This window comes from Pristis pectinata, chromosome 10 (genome assembly GCF_009764475.1).
Source record: "Pristis pectinata isolate sPriPec2 chromosome 10, sPriPec2.1.pri, whole genome shotgun sequence".
Lineage (NCBI taxonomy): Eukaryota > Metazoa > Chordata > Chondrichthyes > Rhinopristiformes > Pristidae > Pristis > Pristis pectinata.
The window spans coordinates 31518448-31538203 of NC_067414.1; the positions used below are offsets into that span (position 1 = coordinate 31518448).

General features: G+C 38.4%; 1 protein-coding gene across 1 annotated transcript in view; it reads right to left on the bottom strand.

Moving 5' to 3' along the window:
- The window catches only part of ahi1 (Abelson helper integration site 1), a 161586-nt gene extending 142928 nt beyond the window's left edge, over positions 1–18658 (bottom strand). The window contains exons 1-5 of the mRNA XM_052024883.1: positions 18508–18658; positions 11244–11368; positions 8702–9240; positions 3687–3865; positions 1904–2144 (exon numbers count right to left, since the gene is read on the bottom strand). Coding sequence (XP_051880843.1) covers positions 1904–2144; positions 3687–3865; positions 8702–9240; positions 11244–11368; positions 18508–18580 — 1157 coding nt within the window. The 5' untranslated portion in view covers positions 18581–18658. The remainder of the gene's footprint in view (positions 1–1903; positions 2145–3686; positions 3866–8701; positions 9241–11243; positions 11369–18507) is intronic.
- Positions 18659–19756: the final 1098 nt, after the last annotated feature.

Genomic DNA, 19756 nt, shown 5'->3' on the forward strand with positions numbered 1-19756 from the left:
TTAAAGAATTAACCAAAGAAAATGTGTTTTTCATGTTTCCAAGGAAGAAATTTGAGGTCACCACCACCTCCATTTTCTATCATCTCTTATGTCCTAACCTGATTTAGTCTCAACTTAAAACGTGGGTCCATATTTCTTTTTAAAAGAAACAAAAATTCTTCCCCCCGCCCCCCCCCACACAATAGAAATATCAGAGCATAAATGCAACCTTGAGTCCCCCAAACACTCCATCTGCTATCCCAAAAAATGGTTATTACAAAAGAGCATTAAAAAAAAGTCTCAGTGAGCTTAGCCAATATTTAAATGTTGGCTGCTGGTGTCACCATTTATTGCAGCAAAGCAGCTGAAAAACCTTCACAGAAGGTTAACTGAAAATGTCATGTTAAGGCATACGAGATGATATTGAATGAGGTCACCATGGATAACTACATTGCTCTTTGAAATAGTCCTATGAGACTTTTTACATCCATTTTAAAGAGCAGGGAAAACTTCAGGTTAACGTGAACTGAAATCCCACTCCAGAGACCAGAGAACAAGCCATTTTAGTAATGGAAGACCAACCACCCTATTGGATATACCTTCTTTTGAAGAGATGTTAATCACCATTTACCTCCTGAGATGGCATGAAAAAAGTTCCTTAAGCCATTTCAGAGGAGGACAAGGGAGATTTCCCCAGTGCCATAGCAAATATTTATCCTTCAACATCACTGTAATAAATTATTTAACTATTGCTACAGTGGAGTTTGTGGCAGCTTGTTGTGTGAAAATTTGCTAACACTTACTACAACACGCCTTCATTGGGGCGTTTAATGCATTGAGTTTTTCTGATGTACTGAAAGGTGCTAACAAAAAAAAAGCCTTTTTTCCCCCCTCAAAAAACTTTCTTTGAGTGCAAGTAGCCATGGGCAACCAATTCTCAACAAACTAGCAGTTTCCAGCCAACCCACATAATCCTCTAAGTGGGAAGTAAACCCAGCAGCACATTAATGAGACTGAGGAATTAAAGCAAATCAGTCTGTGTTTTTTGCTGGTTGGCCATATTATGAGTCCTTCAAACAATATTTTTCTCAATAGCCACATTTTAATAAAACATGGGCAAATGTCCATTTGCTAGATATTAAACACCAAATGTGTGGATGTTACATTTAGAGATTACCTCTCCAATTTCAACTGGTAGATGGATACCATGTGAACAGTTCTATAATTTTGATTTTCAAGATAACTTCCTAGCTGGGAACTAATAGGTTCCCAACTATTTTCTAAACATTAATTTCTTTTAGCAACTTCTGACAACCACTGAAATTTTGAAATTAGGTATAACATACTTGGTGTGTTGTCTACTGCCAGAAGATTACGTAACAGCATGTTTAGTGGTAGCATTCTTGCCTTTTATTAGGATGGTATTGGTTCAAGCTTCAGAAATGGTGCATGTAATTTGACATTTTAGCACAGCAGCTAGGAAAAGCCACCTTTTTAATGAGACAATTTCACTATCAGGTAGCCTTTACAATTGGGTACCAGAAATCACATGGCATTATATGAAGTGCACTGAAATTCATCAGATACCCTGACCGGCAAGATTCCCTTGTCAACAATTATTTCTCATACAACACAATAAATTAACTCACTGCTGTTCATTGGACCTCACTGTGCACTGAAGGCTTCCTTATTTCCCAGTGGCACAAGTGCAAAAACAATTTGTGAAGTGATACAAGATATCTTAAGGAAAGGAAAAAAAAGGAAAAAAGATGTTCTACAAATGAAAACCCTCTTTTATAGGTAAAAGTTGCATTAAATACTAATTTCATTTTACATATACAACAAAGTTTTCTTCACACTTTGATTTTCCAACTGAATTTGCTACATACTGCTTGATTTAACTTTCTTAATTCTTCTATCTCACCTGTGTTCTTTCCTGACATATTGACCAGTCTCTTCATTAATTACATGAACTTTCACTGAAGGATGTGATGTCATAAAATCTGTTTTTAACAGGTCCGATCTGTGGATGTTTACCCCAAGAACCAGATCATCATCAGTAATGTATTTTGGTTTTGACTGCTGAAGTTCAGCAGCCACTGTAGAAGCAGCTTCTTCACGTTCAGGAGGTTCATGCACTTCTTCTTCCATCTCTATTTTTTCCACTGTCATGGAAATAAAATTATTTCAACGTACTTCAAACTTCCCTTAATGTTCAGCTAAATACTTGATCTGAAAACATCCCACGAGATTTCCAACTACTACTTTAACTACATTAATCCTTATGCATGCATGCACATTGTAAAGTAGCATTCACTTTCTTTAACCATTTCCTGTCAAACCAATTTTCTAATCACACCTTTGCTACAAATTAATTGACTGGAACTTGTTGGGAAATATTCACACAGAACAGGCAATTCATACCCCTCTTCCCCACTCCCCCCACCCCCCCAAATGTTAACCATTGAGGTTCGATATACTTGTTCAAACATACAAGTCTTGGAATTACTTGTCAAAATCTGAAGATTTCCCAGCTGTGCTCCATTGTTGGACTCTTCATGGTATTCAGCCACAGAATACAAACTTTCAGAGTTCACCAGCAGTCGTGCCCATTCAGTTGAATAGCAAAGAATGGCACACCAAGTCGGTGCTGACCATCAAGTATCCATTCATACTAATCCCATTTTATTCTCTCAAGATGCTTATCAACTCCCCCCAGATTCTACCATTCACCTACACCTTATCTTCTGCCTAGGCACACTGCATCCCTTAGGAATCAATAATGAATTCAACAATTTCAGAAAGCCAGTTTTTCCCGTTTATGTCAGAACTAGCTATTCTGATGCAAGATCCATCTTAACTCAGTTTCTCTTTCTGCACACATGCTGCCCAATTTGCTGGGTATTTCCAGCACTCTTTTGGTTTACATTTCAACAGCTGCTGTGTTCTGGCTCTCTCAGTTCCAAAATGCTCTTTTGTTTTTCTTAGAATCGTAGAATGGTTACAGAACAGAAGGAAGCCATTTGGCTTCTTTCATCTTCTCTAATTGCCCTTATTCATCGATTAACGGTACAACTCCAAAAGCATTGTGTCACCTGGACAAACTAGGTCTCTACTCTATCACAGACATTCACTTTGCCCTCACCACCCTTCTATCTCTCTGCCATTTATTACACACTTGTTTCTCATTTCTCCAGTTGCTACTGAATTATGTCTACCAAGAAACAAGTTGTAACTTGCCAAACATACAAGATCCCAATCACTAGCAAGAGATGATCAGTCTGAGCTAAATTTGATCCAATTCTCAGACTAGAAAGCTAGGAAGACAAATCAATACATTAACTGGGAGACAAGAGACAGCAGATGCTGGAATTCAAGAAAAAAAGCTGTCAGAGGAACTCAATGGTCAAGCAACATCCGTGGAGGCAAAGGGATGGTCGACTTTTTGGGTCAAGAGCTTATATTAGCTATTCTTATGTGCTTGTTCAACAGGGTCTCTGACATTCTTGATTTTCCAAATCCAATGTAAAAATAAATGTTAGACGGTTGAACCAAGTCAATTCAATGTGACTTAAATTTTTCAGTTATACATGTAAGAATGGATCAAAGGCAAGATAAAACAAAGATATGTGAAAGTCTTAAAATCCTAATTAAATAACTCTTTAAATCCTAATATAAATTAAATTTTCCTTGCACAATGTTGGCACCTTTAGTTTTCTTGGTCTTCTTTCTTTTAGTTTTTTGCTGAATCTCTTTCTCCCCCTGGTTCTGTTTTCCTTCATCACTAATCTCTTCTAACTCAGGTATCAATCTTCTGTGAGGAATTTTTTTCCTTGAATGATTAGCTTCATCTTGATTATCTTGCAGTTCTGAAATGTGCATCTCACTTAGGCAGAAGAGAATGATAAATAAAACTTCTGATTGTGAAAATAAACTGCCTTTTCTTAAACCATATAACCAAACTTTTAAATGACCCAACTACAACATGCTAGCTTACTTATTACAAACAAACTAATTTTCAAATGAAAAACAGAGGAGTTGCTTATTTGCAATTCCCACAATATGGTGGTTAAAGAGAGACTATTACACGTTAATTACAACAAATTTAAATGTTCTGAAGTTATAATCTATATTCAATTCTGAATAAATACATGAATGAAGTCAAAATTTACAGTACGAGCTCTGAACTTCACTGTTAAAAAAAACGTATTTATACTCATGAAGTGGACACTGCTGGAAGCCCAGGATTTACTCTCCAACCATTATTGCCCCAAGAACTTAGTAGGTAGGCATTTCACTGAAGGGTCAATCACATCATAGGGTCTGGAGCAAGACCAAGCAAGGACAGCAGTGAAGGACATCAATGAACCAGATAGGTTTTCACAACAATTCTCTAGTTTCATACTCAAAGATAATAGCTTGTTATTGCAGATTTACGCAATTACTTGTATTTAAACGTCATTCAGCTGTCACTGTGGATTCAAATTCATTTCTCTAGACCAACAGTCCAGGCCTATGGATTACCAGTCCAGTAACATACATAAAACTGTACCCCAAAATGACTGTTCTTATGCACAGCTTCCAGGTTATTGGCTTGATTCTTAATCTCAACAACTAAGAGATGTTTTCTTTCAGCATTGGAGAAACCAGAGCAAGGTACTTAAGAAATGAGATACCTAGGACGGCACAGTTAGTAGAGCTGCCTTACAGGTCCAGTGACCCAGATTCCATCCGGACCATTGGTGCTGTCTGTGCAGAATTTGCGCGTTCTCCCTGTCACAGCATGGGTTTCTCCCAGGTGCTCTGGTCTTGTTCCACATCCCAAAGATGTATGGTTTGGTAGGTTAATTGGCCATTGTACAGTCCCTAGTGTGTAGATGAGAGATAGAATCTGGTGTTGGTTGGAGTGTGGGTTAGTTAATGGGAGAATAAAATGGGTTAGGGGAGGATTAGTGTACAAAAAAAAGGGAGCTCGTTGGTTAGAGTGGACTCAGTGGGCTGAAGAGACAGTTTCCAAGCTGTATCTCTTTGACTATGATGTTAAGGACTTAATCCAATGTGCTATATGAATCTCAGAAATCAACCCTTATTTAATCTAATTCGTCAAAATTAATATCCTTCAAGACTTGATCATCCAATCACTGTTGGGATTGTTTGGATGAAATAAAGTTTTTTATGGTTACGTTTTACAACTTAGTGTATTTGCACAAAACATTTAGAAACAAGCAAGCTAAGATGATTGGCCCTTGTAATTCAAATCAAAAAGCATGGATGTTTGATTCCCCATAGATTGTAGACGATGACTTGTCTCAAAAGTCAATAAGCAGGTTGTTTCAATTTGTCCAGATATTCTCTGATCCTTATTTGACTATGAACTATTGAATATGAAACAGTCAAGTGGGAAGTCAGGGGTCTCAGGGGATAGAACTGAGTTCAGTCAAGATCACTAGAGAGAAGGTGCTAAGGAAGCGAAATGGACTAAATGGACCGGATGAGATGCATCCCCAGGTTCTGAAGGAGGTGGCTTTAGAGATTACGGAGGCATTGGTGATAATTTTCCAGGAATCAATAGACTCCAGCATGGTTCCGGAGGACTGGAGGGTTGCAAATGTAGTTCCGCTGTATAAGAAAGGTGGGAGGCAGCGTAAAAGAAATTACAGAGCTATTAGTCTGACATCGGTGGTGGGAAAGTTATTGGAATCGATCCTCAAGGATGAGGTTATGGTATAACTAGAGGTGCAAGGCAGGATAGGTCCAAGCCAGCATGGTTTCGTGAAGGGAAGATCCTGCTTGACCAACCTATTGGAGTTTTTTGAGGAAATCTCAGGTAGGGTGGATAAGGGAGAGGCTGTGGATGTTGTGTATTTAGACTTTCAAAAGGCCTTCGACAAGATGCCGCACAAGAGGCTGATTAATAAGATGAGAGCTCATGGAATTACAGGCAGGATATTAGAATGGGTGGAGCATTGGCTGGTAGGCAGAAAGCAAAGGGTGGGAATAAAGGGATCCTGTTCTGGTTGGCTACCAGTTACTAGTGGTGTTCCGCAGGGGTCGGTGTTGGGACTGCTTCTTTTTACTTTGTACATTAATGATTTGGATGATGGAGTAAATGGTTTTGTGGCTAAGTTTGCAGACGACACCAAGATAGGTGGAGGAGTAGGGAGTATTGAAGAAACAGGAAGGTTGCAGAGAGACTTAGATAGTTTAGGAGAATGGGCAAAGAAATGGCAGATGAGATTCAATGTTGAGAAATGTGCAGTTGTACACTTTGGAAAAAGAAATAAACGGCCAGATTATTATCTGGATGGGGAGAAAATTCAAAGTACAAAGGGACTTGGGGGTACTCGTGCAGGATACCCTAAAGGTTAACCACTAGGTCGGATCAGCAGTAAAGAAAGCGAATGCTATGTTGGCATTCATTTCGAGAGGCATAAAGTATAAAAGTAAGGAAGTGTTGAAGAAGCTCTATGGAGCACGGTTGAGGCCTCATTTGGAATACTGTCCAGTTTTGGGCCCCATATCTTAGGAAGGATGTACTGATGTTGGAGAGGGTTCAGAAGAGATTTACGAGGATGATTCCCAGAATGAAAGGGCTTACTTATGATGAGCGTTTGTTGGCTCTTGGACTGTACTCACTGGAGTACAGAAGAATGAGAGGGGACCTCATAGAAACATTTAGAATGTTGAAAGGACTGGACAGAGTAGATGTGGTTAAGCTGTTTCCCTTGGTGGGTGAGTCCAGGACTAGAGGGCACAATCTTAGAATTAGAGGGTACTAGTTTAAAACAGAAATGAGGAGAAATTTCTTTAGCCAGACGGTGGTGAAATTATGGAATTCTTTGCCACGTACAGCTGTGGAGGCCCAATCATTGGGGGCGTTTAAGGAGGAGATAGATAGGTGTCTAATTAGTCAAGGTATCAAGGGATATGGGGATAAGGCCAGAATTTGGGGCTAGATAGGAATAGTTTTTAGTTTAGCTCATGAAACAGACTCGATGGGCCAAATGGCTTTGTCTTGTGATCTTTTGAAGTCAGCTTTTTAAAAAGAACTGGAATAGATTATGTAAAAGTTAAGCATAGGAAAGAGAGTTAGGCATAGAGACTGTTCTTGGACCAGAGCAGTTTCTTCCACCATGGTCCTGGGCAGAGTATTCTACTGGAATACTGGCTCTTTGGCCGAGTGCACTGCTGTGTAGTTTAGTCCAGGGCTTTTTAAGGAAGTTGGCTATACTCCCAGAAAGGCCTTGACACCTGGCGAGGCCCTTCCTCCAGGCTCACCAGCTGTTAAAGATGCCATTGTAATTAAACAACAAGAGCATTCACAAAAATATAAAGAAACAGACAACTCTCAGGGTAATGACATGTGGAACATATTTTAAAGAATATACAATTCAAGAGTGACAACAATGAAAATATTTCCTTTAAAATAGATGATTACTTCCTGGTTAAAGATAAGTGAACAACAGATTACACTGCATATAGCAGGTTTCAGAAATAGTGTTACATTCCCAAAATGATTGGCATTACCATTATCAACTGGATCAGCCACACAAATGTTGCAGTTATATGATCAGGTCAAAGGCTAGGCATCCTACAGGAAGTAACTCACTTTTTGACATCTACAAGAGATAGTCAAAGCCACCACTGGTCTGGAGCTCTAATAATATTCAAGAACATCAACCAGGACAAAGGTGCCCATTTGATTGGCAGCCCAGCACCCATTCATTTCCTCCACTGATGGGAGATGATGGCGGTATAGGCACACTGTAGCTGCACTACAATTATTCACCTAGTAAGCTCCAACAGTACCTCCAAAACCCGTGAACTCTATCACCAAGGGGGGGCCAAGGACAACAAGCAGACAGGAACATCACTGCCTACAGGATTCCCTCCAAATCACACATTGTCCTTACTTGGAAATGAAATGCCATCTCACAGCATTTGCCAAGCTCAAATCCTGGACCTTGTGGGAATATTTTCCACCAGAAGGACGACAGTTGTTCAAGTTCAATGGAAATTAGAGATTGGCAATAAGTGCTGCCCTTGACACCAATGCAAACTTTATATAAAAAAAGGATCTGTGTGCCGTGAATCCAGCACACTCTAGAATTTGGTGATGCCTGACTGGCAGATGTGTGGATTATACGTCATTCCAATCAATACTTCAACACACTTTTAATTCACATTTTTGATTAAAAAATGTTGCACAATAGTAGATTTACCTTGCAAGTTTAAAGGAAGTGTGGGAACCAGGGGCCCCAGTATGTTAAGGGTGGGTGGGAAAGAACTGAGCCAGATACTGAACTGTCAGGATTTCCAAACAATTGGTTAGCAGATTATCAGAGTTTTATTATATGTAGGAATGCAAGATGCTGTCCATTCAATTTTCTCATCCTGAAAGAATGAGCTGTGGAACAGGTGCTCTAACACAGAGAGATTTCCCAATTATACATTCTCTACATGTGAAACAATGAACTGTGAACTTAACTATTTAATTTGCCCCTAACGTTCATTAAACTATTAACCTGTAAATATTTAATTTTTTGAACTGTAGAACTAAAACTGTAGCTGTCTGCTCTTGTTTCATAACTTGTTTATGCAAACACATCTAAGAATTGTATGACACAGATTGCCACCATATACCATTGGCTTCCATGGTAACTGCCAAAAACAGAAATATTTGACAAATTACAAATCACTTATAATTTAGTCACATTCCTACCTTGTTTCCCCTTCATTTGTCAATAGTGGCTTTTTCTTCTTCTCCAGTTTGCTGGTTAATATTGAAGATACACGAGAAATTGTTTCCAATGAACGCTCCATGATTTTCTGCCTTGTCTTTTTACCATCGCCTGCATCCCTGGCAGCTATCTGCTGCTGATAGGCTTTGATTAATGAATCCACATCATCTGCTAAATTACTCCTTAGCACACTATTAGCAAGGCTCTCTTCTTTCAACTTCTTTTTCTCCGATTTTTGTACAGGCATAACAGATTCTGGACAAGGGCCTTTCTGCAAATGTTCCCCATCAAATGATTCTTCATTGATTGATGATTTCTTTTTCTTCTTTTTGTTTTGTTTGTGGGGCTTTTCATCCTCCTGGAGCTCATTATTGTTAACTTTTTCTGCAACAGAGATCCTGGCATTCAATTTGTTTTTTGAGAAGCGGGGACTGTGTTCTTCTGGATTATAAGTGTTATTTAAAATAGTTTCATCTTCGTTGTCTTTATGGAGACCCAATTTATTCCTCAGTGTTTCAAGCTGAGCAAAATATTTAAAAAGTGCACTTTAAAATCAACATATGACAACGTACAAAATTGGGAATGATGACTTCAACCAGCCCACTAGTCCAAAAGATCCAAACTCACTATCCAAGTAGAAAACTGGAAATGCTGAATATCTTAAATAAAGATAGAAAATAATCCAAATACTCAGTAGGTCAAGAGAGAAATATGGTTAACATTCATGCTGATGGCCTTTCATCAATTCTTTTAACAGTGTGAACTTCCCAAAATTTTCCCAGCAAGTTCTGGGACAATATTGTACTAATTACATTTTTTTTTAGAAAACATTCCAATTTAAAAGCAGCTATACTTTGATTAATTTGTAGGAAAATAATTTTCTTAAAATTATTATGTCCGCAACAGATCAAATTGCTTGTTAATTATGTTTCTTTCTCCATAAATACAGACTGCTCCGAGTATGGCTGGTAATTTTTTCTACTTATCCACAAATTACTTTACTTTCTTTTCTACATGATTGAGAGTTTTGTTGACAATATTAAATCCTGCTTCAACTTTCCAACATTGGCTACTTTTTATCCAAATTTTCATTATACTTGTGTGTGAAATGTTTACACTGACAATGTCTGATTACCATACCTCTTTATATAAAGGTCTGGATGCAGAGATTTGTTATGACAAACATTTTGTCAGTATAACACTTATAAAAACATTTAGAGCAATGTAGTTAAAACATCAAATCCTAGTTGGTAATGCTCCATTCTGTTGGAAAGCTGAACTGATGAGCCACTTGACTATTCCAGCCTCAGTTTACCATTTTTAAAGTTCCACAGTACACTTAAGGTAGCAAAGAAAATCTGTGAGAAATGCTATTTAATACAAATTCTGGCTGGCCTATTAATTTAACAATATTAGCAATACTTATCGTATTTAAGAATTATACGCAAATTATAATAATAATTCTATGCAAATTAATCAAGCACTACAATAACTACTCTTGGAATAACATCTGAAAAATCAGGATGACAGACCTGAGATAATATTGTTCTAAGGCAATATTGTTCCAAAATTTTCTAGGCTATTAATGGAAAGATCTCAACTCTGTTCCCAATATGTAACAATGTGGATATTTATGAGGAGGAAAATATATGCTGATTGCAGATTGGCATTACAAGTTAAAACTCTATAGAAAAAGTGGCATTTAACAACAGAATGGGTGCTTTAATTAAAGATTTATGGTCCTGCTATGTATCTTATCCTTGAGGCCCATAATGGTAAAGATTAAAGTTGGTCCGAACCCACTTGGGCATATGTAGGCCCCATCTTCAAAACTGCAATTTATCAGGTCCGTCCAATGTAAATGTGAATATTTTCAAGTACAGCAAAAGCTCAAACTTAAATGTATACTTGCTTATTTTAGTGAGTTATGTGACTAGTTAAATTTTGGTAAAATTTTATTCCCAATATCTCTTAAGCTTTGTGATGCTTCACTCCATGTTTATACCTTTACTACTGAAAATTTGGAATGATGTTTTGATGGAAGGTTAGTTGTTAACAATAATCATAAATTAGATGATTTGTTAATCACTTCAACCAAAAGTGAATAAAAATGTCAAGATAGAACCAACAACAGCCTTACCTGGCAGTAATAATTTCGCGGCACTTTTAGTAGTATACTAAGATTTTAATCCTTTACCATACAATGTTGAGCTTCTAAATATAACTATCATGTTACACCATTTCCAACACAATTCAGCATTGCAGCAACTTCTAATATTTCAATACTTCTCAACATTCTACTTCTTTTGTTTCGGTAGCCTCGGGAACAGTAAAACTAAACCAAGGCTCCAAAATTTAAAAAACATTGAAAACAGAGAATAGAAAACAGATCCATTTGGAAGGGTTAATGATTTATAACTTATTGTACCTTACAAGTAACATCAATTATCAATATCCTCCAAAAATAAAAGCAAACAAACAGAACTAAAGAATGCCTCATTATAGCTCATAACCTGCACTCACCACAATACTTTCCTGGGAAGGCACACTTTTCTTTTTTGATTTCTTTTTGTCAGCAGCTAGACCAGAATAGCTTTTGAACGCTTCTTCAAACTGAGCCTTGGTCTTTGCCTTAGCCTCACTTTCACCTAAAACATGAATTAGAATGACAAAAATAGTAAAAAAAAAATTGGCTATACATTGCTACTTAAGATAAAGAAACTGGTGCATTATATCAACTAAAGAAAACATCAGGAGGCAATGAGTATTTAGCATTTATTTGTTTTTATATAAAAAAACAAAAGTAAATTATCACAGAAAAATTATTTTGCTTCAAAATAAATCTTTCAATTGAATAGTATCAATATTTTCAATTTACTGGTTGAAAAACTATTTTGTCAACTCAGACACAAAATTAGATGAATTAGTAGTCTGTCCTTAAAGTATTAAATTCTTTATACACCTGCAAGTTTGATTGATAGATGTTTTAATATGACTTATCCTCTTTGATTTAGTTTATAATTATTTATATTTGGATATTATTTATTACAGCTTTTCATTTGCTAAGAATCTTTTCTTTACTTCAGCCCAACTTTTATTGATCTCATGTTCGCAAAAGAAACAAATTATTATGGAAAGACTAGTCATATCCATTGCAGAAACAACCCATAACATCTTGGCAATTATACAAAATAAAAATGTGCACAATTTAACTTTTTGGATCACTGTTCTGGATCAAACAGATATTTCCCTAAAGGACTTCAGTGAACCAGATAATTTTTTTTTTACAACATTCTGATAGTATTAATAATAGTGATCATGAAACTATTTATTTCAGATGACTTAATTAGCTGAATTGTCCCCAAATGTCATATTGGGATTAGAACTTGTCTCCAGATTATCAGTCAAGGTGCCTGGACATTCTTCAACTGTAGCCCCACTATGCAAGCAGTAAAAAATTATTACAAAAGGAAAAGTAGGGACAATTAATTTTGCCATATGTAGATCACTAGTCTCTCTTTTCCCCAATTCAGCCTAGACCAAATTAAAGTATTGACTAACAGAATGCTGCTAAGAGTGAATGCAGGTTAGATCAACTCTATCTAGTTCAAGCTAAAACTTTATCTGCATCTGTACAAGAGGCCACATATTGGTGGATATACAAATTATAAGTAATGCAGTCGAGGGTAGTCTTCTGGGGCTGGAACCAAAGTATGATGTTAGGTCAGAGCATAGAACGCTGGCTCTGCACATTAGTTGGCAGCCATTAAGAACAATATTAAATGATGAACTGCAAGATTGTTCAAGTCCCCAGCACCGAAATCCTTCACAAATAAAGATGGATGTTGGAAACACTCACATCGGACATCACCTGTGAATAGAAAAATGTTTCACATCAATCAGCTTTCAGCAGAACTCATATCACCCTGACAAGCTCAAGGCATTTAAAAATGAAAAGGAGCTTACTTCAGCTTCCTTTCCAGGTAAGCAAAAAAAAACCCAAAAGAATTACACCTACAATGGATTAAATAAATCTGTTATTTCCAGATTACCTAACATAAATCAACTTAATACATATTTCAAGTATAATCGACTTCCATTTAAAATTAAGCTTTTTTTTTTAAATATAATCAAAAAGCTTACAGTTTTATCTATACTCTACCTGCTGGCATCTTTCTCAAGATTGTGCTTGTAAGTCTTCCTTATTCACTACATCCTCATTTAATTACTTTAGCTGACAGCCAACCTAAAACAAGTAGTAAGAGGAGTAACGTAAGGCACTTATGATGATGCAATATGCGGAATGAAGGTTGAGAGAAAGAATCTAGTTGTCCAACAGGATGCAATAAATAGTTTGTTACCTCAAATTATTGCTGTGACTCTTCATATCCATACAACCCCCATTTTCTACCAGTTATCCATCTAAAGAATTTTAAAAAACTTTTAGATATACATGTTAGATATAAATAAAAACAAGGAATGCTGGATATACAAAGCAGATTAGGTAGTATCTGTGGAGAATAAAACCCTTTCGGTCAATGACATTACACCAGAATTTAGAGAAGTTATATAATAATTAAAAAAAAACAAATTTGAAACAACTTTTCCAAAGTTAGGGAACACACATAGAAAAGTAATAAATATCCATCCGAAAGATTATTGCTTCAATGAGTTATTGTGGAACAAATCCTGACAAGCACATCTTGCCCACTTTCCACTCATGCTGGGCAAGTAGACTGGGAGACTGTTGACAAAGGCCTGTGGTTCATAAACTATGGACAGGAAACTTAAATATTTGGCTGGCATTTAACATTCATTCCGGATGAGAACTCTTTGTTACAATACGAATACTAGAGGGCATAGCTTTAAGGTGAGAGGAGGAAAGTTTAAAAATGTTCAGGGCAAGTTTTTTTTTAGAAAAAGAAAACACAGAGTGGTAGGTGCCTGAAGTATGCTGCCAGGGGTAGTGGCGGAAGCAGATATGATAGTGGCATTCAAGAGGCTTTTAGATAGGCACACAGATATGCAGAGAATGGAGGGATATGGATCAGGTGCAGGCAGAAGGCATTCAATTAATTTGGCATCATTCTCAGTACAGACACTGTGGGCCAAAGGGGCTCTTCCTGTGCTGTACGGTTCCACATTCCGTGTTGGCCAGAACTACATATTACTCCCTTTCCTTTTCCATAGTTCCCATCACGTTTAGGTTCCTTGAGCAGGAAAAAGAAACATGCACATGTGAGAGCACAAAAGTTGTTGACAAAATGTTGGTAAAGTTTAAAGATTTTATTTTCAATCAACATTGGACCTTAGAAATTCCCAGTATTTCAATTGGATGTGATAGTTTTGAAAATACATTGACAAATTTCCTTACAATTATCAGTACAAGCGGATTCTGTAATTTGAAAGTTTCATTGTCTTAAATTAAGGAGACTAATCATTACAGACTCTTTACATTTCAATGCAGAATGTCCAAACATGTGTTTAAAGTTGCAGGATGGATAACAATGTAACATCAATTTAAGAATGCTTGTAAAACATTATCTAAATAAAGTAACATAACAGCATGGAGAAGGATTGGAGTAATCTGAAGATTGTTAATGAGTTTAAAGTAGCCCATAAGGCAATCAGTTCTTATCCCCTTGCAAAATAAGGCAATTGCAAAGTAACAAACCAGACCTAATGACGTTTAACAAAATGAGCTTTTAATAGCAGGCTTAATACGGTTACAAAACCGTTTAGCAGCAGGGAAGCATCTGACGAACTTCACCGGTTCATCACAATTATAAAAAAGAAAATATGAGTAATCTATTTTTACAAAGACAAATAGGAAATTTGTGAAAAAAATACTATTATTCAAGGGCATTGAAAATATGTTGTTTACTCTTTTGTCAGCCAAGTTACTGTCTTTCATTACTACCAATAGTCAGAGACAGGATTAGGGTATGGTAATGGAACAACATTTAAATTACCAGACTAGTAATCCAGAGGCCTGGATAAACAATCCGGAGACCTCAATTCAAATCCTACTGCTGCAGCTGTGGAATTTAAAGTAAATGATTTTAGTTGAACGAACCATAAGCAATCATGGCTATAAGACTATCACATTATTTTTTCACATGCCAATTTCTGAGGAAGAAATCTGTCTACTTTACCTGGTCTGGCCTATACGTGGCTTGACTCCAAATCCATCCAATGTGCTTGATCCTTAAAACGACCATTGAAATAGCCCGGCAAGTAACTCAGTTATCACCACTACTTTCCTAAGGGCAATTAGGGTGGACAATAAATACCGACCTTGCCAGTGATGTTCAGATCCTGACAAATATGGTCTTTGTAGACCAGCCATGAGCACAGTCCAGATTAAAGGCCATAAAGATCACCACTACCACATCTGCTCATCAATTCTGAGTGATTGTTGTCACCTTGCCCTGGCTCTCCGACAATAGATTACTTTAAACTGAATAGTTTCATCAGTTCTCTTTAATGCAAATACAGGAAACATGCCAATGAAGTTTAATTTCTACATTTAACTGACTTTGATCAGCAAGTAGGCATCTTCAAAATGTATGGAGTCCACCTTTGGATCTCAAATTACCACTGAGGAACACTTCAAAAAAAAGTTAAAACCCCACAAAGCAAGTGTTACAGTATTTCATGTTGATTATCAAGGACATCTAAAAAGGTAACTATTTGCAGTAACACTTTGTGACAGAACCCCACTTGGATGTCTCCAATTGTGACCAAGTTGTAGATTAACCTTCCACAAGTACATAAAGAAGGTAACCAGCATGAAAAAGATATGATTGATCTGGTTCAGAACTTAGATGTAGTATAAGCTGGGGAACATCTACATCTGTGCTAATAACATCAACAACGTCTTGTGCTCTGCCAGAGTACCAATGTGAACCAGATGCAGTCAGACTTGATTATTGACATCTCCAATACCTGGCTACTTATGGTGTAACACTTCCTTCCTCTACACACTCACCATGAAAAAGCACTGAAGTAGCAACCCATCAAGAAGATTAAGAAATGTTTCCCACCCACCAGGACCTCAACAATGCCACTTACCATCATAATGCACCTTCCAAGCCATGGATTTAGTAGTTGATATTATGACTTGAAAACCACACTGAATTCACAAGTAGTTCCAAACACCAACTATTTAAGTCAAATGCGACAACACTTTTACCTTTGGTAAAACTCTTGGACAACTGTAAATTATATTATACAAACCATTCACACTCTGATGCACAAATGGAAACCAAAACCTCTGCAGCTTCAACCTTTGCCAACCTGAATAAACTACAGAATACAAAACAACTCAAAGCCCGATCCATAAACATGAAGGCGAAGAGTTATCACAGCAGTTGTGACTCTGATTTAACCACCTAGAAGTAAAATTATTTGTTTTACATAAGCCCAATTAAGGAAACAACCAAGTGTACAGCATTGATGGAAATGTATACATCTGCCTTAACTCCATGCTTAAGGATCTTGACTTGGGTATTCATAATAGTGAAAGCCAGCTTCTTACCAGAAGCCCATTCCACCATATATCCTCCTAATTCAAACTGAATACTTGAGTCTCATGTTTTCTTAAAGAAAAAAAGGAACAGGAAAGAAAAAGTCTGAAATAAAAGAAACAGTAAAAAATGCTGGAAACATTCAACAGGTCAGGTAGCACCTGTGGAAAGAGAAAGTTAACCTAACAGAACCAGGTAAAATATGATTCGAGTGAAAACATTCCATTAAAATCAGTTAGTTAGTAGGAATGTTAGTTGTTAAGAAAGAACAAGTGAAGCAAATACACAAATTCTTAATTTCAATTTCTCTGTGCTTAAATGTTAAAAGTGTAATCACTGGGATGTACATAGTAAGATTTATTCTCTCTTTGCCATTAATATCAGTAAAGCTATACAAGATGTACATTCTTGCACTGCTGCAAGGAATTTTCTAAAATCACTCTGTAAAATAAATCTACGTAATCAGCAGTAAAATTAGTAGATTACTGCAAGAGAAAAGTGCTCTGAAAAACATCCACCTGGATCAGTCAATTGCCTTTATTCTAATTTCCTTCTATAAAATTTAATAGCAAAATTGAAAATAGCTAATCTTTGTGCCAAATTTGCATTTATATTAAAGACATGCCACTGACAACTGGTGAAAGACATACTTGACTTCATTCACACTTTTACTTACAAGGATAAAGTACAAGCACTCACAACTTGCATGGTATACTACAATTCAAGACACAAGATGATCATTGAATGCAATAAACAAGATTGGACATGCATGTGAATCTCTGCCTCACCTGGATGGGCTGCTTAGGCTACCCTGAACAGCAACATCCTCTGTGGTAAGACTGCATCGTGAGATCCACGTGGGGAGTGAGGTATTCGAATGCATTGTCAGGAGCAATTCCTTGACTGATTGGCCATCACCCCATTTATTTCTTTCCCCTCATCCACCCACTCCAGCTGCCCATCACCCACACACAGAATCCCCTCCCCCTATTTCTCCCATCTGCCCACTCCACCTCCCTTATTTGGTATGTTCCATCTTCCTTTCCTATCAGATTCCACCATCTGCAGCCCATTGTTACCTCCACCAATCACTTCCCAGACCCTGTCACTATTTCCACTCTTCCCTCCTTCATCTACCCATCACCTATTGCTTGCCAGCTCTTGTTCCAGCCCTTCCACTCACCTCTATACTAGCTATCTCCCTCTATTTTTCAGTCTAGATGAAGGGTCTTAACCCAAAATGTCGACTGTCCATCTCCTTCCATAGATGCTGCCTGACCTGCTGAGTTCCTCCAGCAGTTTGTCTTCTGCTCCTTGAGGTTCTATGAGGTTTTGAATTATCTGGTAAACTTGATGTTCCTCAATAAGGTGGTTTCCCTGATCTGATAACTAGGCTAATCAGTGGTCTCAAATTTCCAAATAATAGCCTGTATTTTGCCAATTTCACCTTTACTTTATAAACAAGAAAAAAATCCACTTGTCTAAGTGATACTGAATGTTACAGTTGCAAGATTTAATGTTTCCCCTTTCTCCAAGACCATATTTGTTTTGGATACTGCTATTTCTGTTTACGACAAGCAGTGTGAAGAAAAGCAGAAAAAGAACAATACTTCAAATAACCTGCAACTACAACGATATTTTCATGGTACACATCAAGTGTTGGTGGAACTGTCTGTACAACAGAGATTGAAACGTCGCTTCCACGTAGGGAGTAATCAACCGGAATTTACCTTTGCTGGACCACACAGAGAACGGAAACTCGCAAGATTTGGGTTCCTTCCCTCAGCTAATTTCGGACAATTATAAAATTGAACAACAGTCAACAGAAGCGTACAAGGCAATGTGTTCCAAAAGGAATAGAAGTGTTAGCAGACTGAAAAGAGACAATCTGATGTTTTTGAAATTGGTGATGAACGTCCATGTGACCCAGATCTCCATCCAAACAACTGGGTCTGTCAGGTCGCATTGACAACTTCACCTGGGAATCACTTCGATGGCTCTGGGAACACCAAAGTCGCTGAAGACCACAGCAATTGCAATGTGCAGTTACATTTATCCGTCACTAAAATCCCTGCTACAGCACCTCGCGTTATATATTTAACGGGAAGCGCGGACTGTGGACGGGTAACGCGGTTCCGTGGACTCAGCGACGGCGAAAGCCTTTCCTCGGAGGAGCGGCCTAGCAACGCTGAAGCCGCCTCCTGGCAACCATCACAAACCCGGCGCGCAGTACCAATGGCGCCGACTCGAGTACTAACCTGCGTGGAAGGGCCGCCAGTCCGGGCTTGCTGCGGCCTCGATTGCCTGGCTCCGGTTCCAGCGCGGCCTCATTAACGGTGCGGCTGCGATATCGGCGGCCACCGGCTGCCAGACCGACTCCAGCGTCTGCGGCGCCGTCACTCCGCTGAGGTCCGTCTGCAAGCGGCCGCAGCGCAGCGAGCTGCGTCACAATAACCCTTCAGGCTTCTCCGCCAATCACAGGCTCCACGGTCCTCCTGCTTACATGCTGGAAGCTGGTCGGGGGCTGGACTTCAACACTGTGGTGTTGGTCAGAAAAAGCCCAATTTCAAATGCTTTGTGACCGGCGAGTGGTCTTCGGGCCTGATCGTGCCCATTTACTTTGCATAACGTGTGAGTTCCGGCAGGCATCCGGTGCCAGCGTGAGCTGGAAAATCAGTTGAGAGATATCGTAACTGTAGAGATTGAAATTGATTTGTTATTGTCACATGTACTCAGGTACAGTGAAGAACTTTGTTTTGCATGCCATTCATACAGATTATTTCATTGCAACTGTGCATTGAGGCGGTGCAAGGGAAAACAATAACAAAATGCAGAATAAAGTGTTACCGTTACAGAGAAAGTGCAGTGCAGGCAGACAATAAGGAGCAAGGCCATAACGAGGTAAATTGTGAGGCCAAGAGACCATTTTATCATACTAGGGAACTGTTCAATAGTCTCATAACAGCGGGATAGAAGCTGTCCTTGAGCCTGGTGGTAGGTCCTTTCATGTTTGTATCTTCTGCCCAATGGGAGCGGGGAGAAGAGAGAATGTCCGGAGTGGGTGGAGTCTTTGATTATGATGGCTGCTTTACCAGGACAGCGAAAAGTAACATCATGACACATTGTGCTGGTGGAAGTTGAGCGACCCTAATCCCACTTTCCAGTACAATGCCCCTATCCCTACAGGCCACGGCTCTTGAGCTTGTGGAGGAAATTTTCAGTACCGCATAAATAGGTGAACGGGCACAGAAGAGGAAACGAGGCCTGGGGCAGCAGGTTGGACGTGAATAGTAAGGTGGGCTTGAGAACCAAGTGGCTTATTCCTGGTTTTATGTTCTTAATCCCATACTTTATCCTTTGGCCAAACCCTCTCCCTGGACTAGATCCTCTTATGGTTGAATTCCCCTCCTCTCCAGCCAAATATTTCTTCACCACCTCACCCAGGCAAAATCCTAACCCTGAGATCCAGGGTTAACTGAAATCTGTTGGTGCACCATGATATTAGTT